This window comes from Salvelinus alpinus, chromosome 3 (assembly GCF_045679555.1).
Source record: "Salvelinus alpinus chromosome 3, SLU_Salpinus.1, whole genome shotgun sequence".
In the NCBI taxonomy this organism is placed as follows: Eukaryota; Metazoa; Chordata; class Actinopteri; order Salmoniformes; family Salmonidae; genus Salvelinus; species Salvelinus alpinus.
Window position 1 is genome coordinate 43,586,581 of NC_092088.1, and position 9,311 is coordinate 43,595,891.

The 9,311-nt window shown below is 40.9% G+C and overlaps 1 protein-coding gene across 2 annotated transcripts; it reads right to left on the reverse strand.

The window, feature by feature from the left end:
- Positions 1-1,301: 1,301 nt before the first annotated feature.
- LOC139570748 (zinc finger protein 883-like) lies at positions 1,302-6,392 on the reverse strand. Of its 2 annotated transcripts, XM_071392892.1 has the most exons (3): positions 6,208-6,392; positions 5,164-5,237; positions 1,302-5,038 (listed from the first exon to the last, which is right to left on the reverse strand). In XM_071392892.1, the coding sequence occupies exon 3, from the start codon at positions 4,951-4,953 to the stop codon at positions 3,538-3,540; it is 1,416 nt and encodes a 471-aa protein (XP_071248993.1). In that variant the 5' UTR covers positions 4,954-5,038; positions 5,164-5,237; positions 6,208-6,392; the 3' UTR covers positions 1,302-3,537. The 2 variants fall into 2 exon arrangements, with proteins under 2 accessions (XP_071248993.1, XP_071248992.1); XM_071392891.1 differs by lacking the exon at positions 5,164-5,237.
- Between the last annotated feature and the right edge of the window lie 2,919 nt (positions 6,393-9,311).

Sequence of the window (9,311 nt, forward strand, 5' to 3'; positions counted from 1 at the left end):
TACCTGTCCCCCAGGTGTGATGTTCGGATGTACCGATCCTGTGCAGGTGTTGTTACACGTGGTCTGCCACTGCGAGGACAATCAGCTGTCCGTCCTATCTCCCTGTAGCGCTGTCTTAGGCGTCTCACAGTACGGACATTGCAATTTATTGCCCTGGCCACATCTGCAGTACTCATGCCTCCTTGCAGCATACCTAAGGCACGTTCACGCAGATGAGCAGGGACCCTGGGCATCTTTCTTTTGTTGTTTTTCAGAGTCAGTAGAAAGGCCTCTTTAGTGTCCTAAATTGATATAACTGTGACCTTAACTGCCTACCGTCTGTAAGCTGTTAGTGTCTTAACGACCGTTCCACAGGTGCATGTTCATTAATTGTTTATGGTTCATTGAACAAAAATGGGAAACAGTGTTTAAACCCTTTACAATGAAGATCTGTGAAGTTATTTGGATTTTTACAAATTATCTTTAAAAGACAGGGACCTGAAAAAGGGACGTTTCTTTTTTTGCTGAGTTGAGCTTGTACCAGTCTGTTTAGCTATCATTCCACTCCTTGCCATGCTGAACATGTTTGGTAATGACACAGAGTACAAGGAGTGGAATATAAGCAAAACAGGTTCTAGATTTCAGGCTGTGTGACAAATACCTTGAATGCATCTTTTTATGACCCTGTGAGATATTCTGGGCAGCAGATAAAGAAAAGTGGAGTTAGGGCTCGATCCAATCTGTAAAGCTGAAGCGTTACAGATTCCGAGATAGAAATGTAAAGGGAATTCCTAATTGAGCCGACATATGCAGTGTTTACCATGAATGCAGTCTCTCCTAAAGTGGAAACGTTCCCTTTAAATTTAAATCACGCTGTAAAACTGAATTTACACAATGCGGATTGAATAGTGCCCTTAGTCAGTAGACCAATCACAATTTTTATGGATTGTCTTAAATGTGAATAGATGACCCGATAAATAAAACCTGTGCAAAAAAACAATTCTAACAATTGAATTCAATTTCTTAAAAAAGGAAGATAACTCTTCAAAACATTGACAAGTCTTCCGTTTCTGTAACAGGTCATGCTGTGTGGTGATTTGAAGTGTTTTGCTGCCATCTAGTGGGGGACTTTAAAATCACATGGTGAATTACCAACAGCAACTGGACAGTTGTCCTTTATTAATAGTCTCGCTGAAGTCAAACTACAACTGAATAGTGGTAAAGCACAATTGAGTTGTGATCACTTTACTGATTTAGCAGTTCCAATATTCTGAAATCCACCATAAGCCTACACGTTCTCAAAACAGATCCAGGACATCATGGACCATTTTTTTCATGAAAGGTTTATTACCAAAACGCAAGACAAAACATGTCAACTGTATTCTAATGGCAAACACAATACAAAAAACATACACCTCTCTATAGGATGTAGGTCCGCTGCATCAAAAAATGAAATAATGACAGCGAAAAAGAAAACAATATGAGTTTCAGAATTCAAAAAGCTGAGATTGCTGAAAAATAAGAGAGAAGAACGTTTGCCATTGGAGAAAAAGGCCAGAACCACAAACAAAAAATGCAAAACTATTTAACCCGACTCAACTAAGGTTTAAGGGAAACAGGGGAATCTAGCTCTTCAAAAACAAACAAACAAAAAAACATTTACTAACAGAAATACAGGGAAAGTACCAAGCCTTTATCATAATTGTTCCATCTTCAATTATCATTGTGGGTGCAATAGACTGGGTCTGTGCTTGATACATGCCACTACACTTTCCCTATGTGTCATTTTCAAACACTCAAAGAAATAGAGGTTAGAAGTCACAAATAAAAAAACTATTCAAACAGTAAATGGTATTCACAAAGTCAAGTGTTGATCATTGTTCAGAGTACCCTGGTTGTGCTTAAAGCAAATGCAAAACATAGAACAGGTGACTAGTTAAGCACTTTCAACAGATTATTGAACAGTTTAGCTGGAAAAGAACATCCATCTGGCTATGCATGTATACAAGCATTATGGAGATACACAGTAAGTAGTTGACAGCACTTGATAATATTTCTGTGAATGGTAATCGATTTTGAAAGGTACACCTGAAAAGGTGGAACTTTGGGGGCAAATGCGGAAGGTGTTGCCACCTAAAAGGTGTTTTCAGCGATGGCCATTGACGTGAATCACATTCACTACCATTTCAATTGCACCTTTGTTCCCAATTCATAAATAAGTTGTGCAGTTTCCCCTACAACCTCAATAAACAAATACTTGAACAAAATATTAAATCCCTAATCCCAGGAATATTTGAATGTTTTTGTCAAAATGCACTGCACATATTATTAAATATCTCAATTATTCTCACTTTCACAAAAGCAATGCTTTACACACACAGGAACAGCAGATGTAAAAACGACATATATTGTAAACTATTCTCATGTTATATTCATCATGCATACATATATATGGAGTCACAGTTGTATACGTTGTGGTAATTGCAGTATATGTTGACAAATATCAAATATAGCATATTCAAGTTCTAAGGATCTGACTGGACTTAATATTTGGACAAATCCTTACATCAACAATCTGAACATTCATCTGAACACTGTGTAGTAGAATAAAACTAATTGAGAACTTGGTTGATCACTCAACACTAGCAGTTTTCAACAACAACAAAAAAGATACAAATCAATTATCCCAAACATGTAGAAATAAATATTGTCTTTTCATTTCACCACTGTGTGTCATTAAGATCGTTAATCAAGTGATGTTGAGTAGGGGACGGGAAAAGAACGCAGTTTTCTGATTGAAGGAGTAATAATTAGCGATGCCTGGATTCAATCAAGCTTCCTTTGTTTTTTTCCTCAAAGTTCTTCATCGTTTTGATTGTTGTTTTTTCAGCATCAGAGATTACTTGAATGAACAGATACAAATCGGAGGCTAAACCATAGAAGCTTGATTGAATCAGGGACTGTATGTGGCGTAGTGCAGACATCAGATTAATCCCCTGAGGTCAAATCCGGATTTAGTTTGATGGCAAGGTTTTCATTTTGACCCTTTGTCACATCAGAGATTTAAAAAAATAAGATTACATACAGAAAAGGGGGTATACTCGATATCAGAAGCATTTTATAGCAGTTTTCTGATGTGTGTGTGGTAAGGGTGATATCTTGACATGGCTGATATACTACACAGCTGGCGAGACTCTAGCAACACTTTTACCCTAAAACTGTAACTAACCATGGCCAAAAGGGAATTTCAACAAAATAAATCAAAATATGTTTTGCATGAGCAGCAGAGGACAACATTGTCAGTGCAATTTAGGTAAAATGTGTATGTGTGTGAGGGGGAAGGGGGTGAGGAATCTCACTCAAAATGAACCCAAATTCCTAACCCCATCCCAAGATCCAATTTGCTGATACCATACAAACATAAGTCATTACACACTTTATATACTCAGAGTGAAGCCAATTCCAGTCCCAAACAAAATCCCCCCAAAACTCCCAACCCCTGAAACCCAGAGTTTTGACAGCTGTGTGTGGGCAGTCAAGAGCAGACCACGACTGCGCTCACTCAGAGTCTGAATCAAGTGGCTCCATCTCATCTATGCCCTTCCGCTGTCGGGCCTCCTCCTCTGCGTGCTGCCGCTTGTGCCTGGAGTAGCTGGACGAGTGCACAAATGTCTTGCTGCAGGTTGTGCATTCGTACTTCCCCCCTGTGGAGTGAGATCTCTCATGGTGGTGGAGGTTGGACAACCTGGTGAAGGTCTTTTTACAGTAAGAGCAGCTGAACTTGTTGTCTCCCTTGTGCATTTGCTGGTGCCTGGCGAGGCTCTGCACTTGGCTGAAGCGCTTGTCACACTGCTCGCATGCATATGGTCCTTCCTCTTCCTCAGAGACCGATGCTTGGCGCTGGCGCTTGGCAGCTCTTGATCGCTTGTTCTTCTTACAGAGGGTGTAGAAGTTGGGTTTGTCCCTCGAGCACAACTTGAGGCGTATTTTCAAGTCAGAGGACTTGGTAAGACCGTCTTTACCATGGGCATAGTTATTAAGCAGGTCCTTGACATGAGAGACCTGGTGTTTTGAGAGGCCAATGGAGTTCTTGAAGGTCATATCACATTGTGTACACGCGTAGAACTTCTCTCCAGAGAGGTTCTTCCTGATAGGGAACTTCTTTTCGCCAGGGATCTTCTTTTCGCCAGGGATCTTCTTCTCAGCCTGCTTCTTCTTATTCCTGCTGCCAGGTGGGCGGCGGACATAACTGATTTCAGCGGGTATGACACCAGAGGGAATACCCTTCCCTTTTTTGTGGATGAGCCTATGACGCGACAAACTGGAGCTGTGGTTAAAATCCTTCCCACAGATGTTGCATGGGTAAACTCTCATGCCCCGATGTGTTCTCAGGTGAGTTCCGAGAGCTCTTCTGCTTTTGAATCGCATTGCACACTGCGTGCATTTGTATTTGTTCCCCTCACCTGACCCTGTATCTGTTTGCTTGTTTGGGGGTGGGGGTACCTTTCCTGTGTGCAATTGTTGGTGTCTTGATAGGCTTGAGGAATGACTGTAGCATTTCCCACAGTAGTTGCAGCTGTAGTATCCCCCTGGTGAGATATATTCCCATTTCTCTGAGCCCGAATCAGAGCCATCTCCAACAGGAACCAGCTGGCTACTCCCTGGCTCAGTGTGGTCATCCTCATCCGAGTCGTCCGTCTTTACTACAACACTCTGTTCTGCTATCTCACAGCCAGTGAACTCCTCTTCATACTGGGCAAAGAAGGGCTCGTCTGGCTCTGCCTTCACATGCTCCAGATTTAGGCCAGACCCCTCGTCCGCCTCCTTTTTCACACAGGATATTGTGAACTTGGACCCGACCTCGGCCCACTTGACAACATATTCTATGGGTTGGGTATCCAATTCCACTGTGATGAAGTCTGCCCCAAGTGCATCCGGTTCAGACGAAGTCAAGTCAGTCTCAGAGCCCTCCATTGGAGCAAACCCCAAATGTCAATGTGTGTAACTTTTGGTCTCGTTGGAATTACAGGGTCAATGTAACAATAAGACTCCACCACGCCTAAAAGAAAGAGAGAAAGAAAGTAAAAACAGTTTTTTGACATCATAACAAATGAACACCACATCCAATAATATTACACATAAACAAAATACCTTTGAAAATCACAGATAAAAACATTGACATACTTGTACTTTCACTATCGAAACGTGGAGTTGAATTGTGTGCAAATGAACCGAGGAAGTGCTTTGCATTACGTTGACTGGAGAAAATTAAACAAAAAACGACATTGCTTCAGTAGGAGTGGTGCTACGTTAAACGGTTGTATGAGCTTGAGCAAAACACCAGAAATTATTAGTAATTAGAAAATGTGAGTAAATATACTACATTTGAGGACGAAAGAAAATTACCAGACAAAGCAGCAACAATAAACAGGAAATACAGTAGGGACTGGGATGAGCACAATGCATCATGGGAGGGGATTAAATGGGCTGTAGCTAAAAGGCCGCCTACAACAGACAGGAGACAGTATGTATTGTGTCTAAAACACTCACAAATCCCAAAATGACATCTCAAAACTACATCGACCAAAGATATTTGCTAGTACAATTTATGTTTTATTCATTCTCTAGGATTATCTAAGAAGGCTCTCTGGCTAAAACGAATTCATTCTGCCCGCCATAAAAATAGCGCTGAGCATAAACCATGTTTTCCCCCCCGTAATCGTGCATTATTCTATAGATTTTCTCAAACAAATCTTTCTCTATCGACCAAGGTGCATAGTACTGATCATAGAAAGCATAATACATTAAACAATGTACATGTCTAGTCACTGATCATGTAAATCTTGGCGGGTTGACAGGGTCAAATCCAGCATCGATGACACATGCAGCTTGAGGAGGGCATAAAACGAGAGCCAACGCTCCAGGGCTGGCTTCATAGGATTGTCCACAGCAAATTCTTTCATCAGAAGTACCCTTGTTACGAGATGGACATTTGTAATTTTTTTTACAGGAATTACCATCAAACCGTGGCTGAGCACATCACCCGGCATAATATGCTCAATAGATAATGGCAAGCTGGCTATATTTGGCATAAATAACCAAGACGTTATTGTATTGTCGGTGTTGTGATTATAAGGCAGGTTATGTAGCCAAATTTGACGTATGAACAATTAGCTATACCGAATTAAGCGATGGCGCAAGTTTAATGGTCTCGAGATTAGTATTTACCGGGCTTTTATCCTTTTAGATTCGTTGTCTTGACCCTCGACGAAATGAGTCGATTCTGCCGCACCTCTGTCAGTTCACAACCAGCGTCCTCATGAATGTCGAGCCTAGGCAATGGCTGCGTATCATCACTGATTTTAAATACTATGGATTGTCTTAAAGCGTTGAAGGACAGTGTGTGACTAGCTAGCTAGCCACATGCATTTTAAATCGATGCGCTATACCGCTCCTGCGCAGCATGCAAATCTCGAATTTCATTGGGCAATGCACCAGAGAGGACCAATCACTGGACAGGACATAGTTACCAAGCACAGGGTGTCGTGAAAACTGTAGTGAACAGTTTATTTAAACTGTCGAATTATTCATCTACTGTCCATTACGTGCAAAGATACAATTTCAAAGTTCGATTGTTAAATAAGAGTAATTGCATTCACCCTTTCCATTCTAACCATCTAATTTCAGATTTATTGTCGATCCAAACACAGGACGTCGTTCTTGTCTTTACGACTTTTTGAGTGATGATGTGTCATGTTTTGGATGTCAACAACAAGTATGCTACTAGCTAGCTGTCACTGTAACGACATGTAACTTATTTGACTGGGTCGGAGTTGAGAAACCAGTAGTACACCGAATGTCAAAGCAGCTAACTATTCAGTGCTACTCAGATAGAAGCTAATTAACTAACGTTAAGATAGCCAGAAACAAGACGAGGTAGTGCTAGCTAATCAATATAGCTAGTTAACAAAGCCTGGGTCACCAGAATCGCTGGTTTATAGGCTAGTCATCCGTTGCAAGCCACCTAGCTACCTTTTCCTAGCTACAGTAGTTGCGCTAATAATTCCTTTAAAGTACAGTTAAAGTAGCTAGCTAAGGAAGGAAGACATTCTCACACAAGTTTAGAAAACATGGACAAAAGTCAGCTGATGCTCATGGCCACAAGACAGCTCAGTTTGAATTGCATAATTTGTCCATAGCAGGTTAACAAACGATTTACATGGGACGCCGGGGTCCTGCGAGTTCAGTGTTTGAATATTTAGGGAATCAGGTGGATCAAGGAAGATTAAGGGAGGTTTTAGCTAAAACCACCCTTACTGGATCCACCTGTTGATGTTCCTGGTCATCAAGTGTATCCCGTATATGTGATTTTAGCATATTTAGTGGAGCCTCGCCAGAATATTCAAACACTGAACTCGCCGGTGTCCCATGTAAATTGTTTGTCAATCTGATATGGACAAATAATACAACTCAGTCTGAGTTGTTTGTTGTGGCCATGAGCACCAGCTGACTGTCTGTTTTTTTCTTTCCTCAGGCAGTAACTGGTACGTGGATCCAATATATCTTACACACGTGAGTTCCAGTTAGGATGAATTCATCTAGCTTTTTTCACCCTTGGAGGCTGTTGTATTACAGTGGAAATCTTGTTTTGTCTCCTACTCTCGCTATTGAGCCTGTATGAATGTGCTCTCTCTTCGGGACACTGTTCAGAGAAACTAGCCAACACATCTAACAACTTCAAACTGAAGTTGGAAAGACTGCAAACTATCTGCACTTCGTTTCGTTTGACTTTTTTTCAATTCATTTCTTTATATATCCATAAAAATGATGCCAACTGATTCATGATTTCGACTGGCTGAGAAACGCTGCCTGCCTCTCTCTCGCCCCGACCCCTACACGTTCATTACTATGGGACAGTTGGAGATTTTAACATTGAAACAATGCTGCAAATGTCGGAGAGACAGACAGTAAGGTTTATACAAATCTCCGCTGCTAAACTAAATGTTAGTCTAAAAGTGAGATGATGCTTTTTTTAATAGTGGATATCAAGTTAATAATGTCCCTGCCTGGGTTGATGAGACATTCGATTGCGCAGTCAAATGGAACAGAGTAAATAGGCATTTATACGTCATAGATTTAGCGGATAGTAATTTGTGGAATAGACACCGGCTGGGATGCGTTTTTAACCAATCAGCATTCAGGATTGGACCCACCCGTTTGTATAAAATACAACAATGACTAATATTCCCAAAGGACCCTGATGATTTCATTTGACCGATTTGTGCCAACTAAAACACAGGCCGATTTGAACTAGCTTGTTTTCACCATTGGAGGCTGTTTTAGTACAGGGGAAATCTTGTCTTGTCGCTTACACGCTCTTGAGCCTGTATGAAATGTCAAATAAAATTGTGTAAAACAAGTTCTTGTTTGTTTTGCTTCTCAAGTGCAGCGTTTGGAGCTCTCAACGGGCCCGCATGGGACTATCAGAGACCAAAAACATGGCTTGGTCTAAACCACTCAATGTACACCGATTTATCGACTCAGGCTGTGATTAAGTTGGATCTCCTTCATATATTATTTCTGGTTTTGAGACACAAAGCAGATTAATAGTTCTATTCATCTCAATCCCTTTTTCAGTAGAATTGAATTACTCATTCAGGTATCAACCAGCAGAGGGCAGTCTCTACCAATTTGTTCAGATTACGTCAAAGGATTTCAGATGGCTGGTTGATAAATCTCCAATTTGTCATGCCCGCCATTATGATTGGGGTGGTACAATGATTTTGAGACCACGGCCAAGGAACTTGAAGGAACTTTGCCCTCGACTTGATTTCAAGGGTTCTATTTGAACTTTCTAAATAGATATAAATGTATCTATATGGGTAAAAATGTTTAAGTAGTAGGATTTTGGCCCAACTCAATCTTCTTATGGGTTGCTTGAGCAATCTGCAATCTTTATTGATTTAGTAATAACTACAAAAGGATAACCACCTGAAATGTTAGTCTTGTCTTGCCCTTACAGATATGAGGCCATGACTTGGGATTTAAGTCTAATCAAAGTATACTTAGCTTTTCTTTTTTGTGTGGCGCAAAGTCATCTGCATACATAATCTGACCAAATGAGGACGGCTCATAATAATGTCTGGAACGGCGCGAATGGAATGGCATCAAACACGTGGAAACCACTAATTCCGCTCCAGCCATTACCATGAGCCTGTCCTCGCCAATTAAGGTTCCACCAACCTCCTGTGAATCGGACTTGACATGGTATGACATGAATCCATGATTAAGTCATAGTGAGGATCTCACTGATCCAAAGTTACACTACTGAT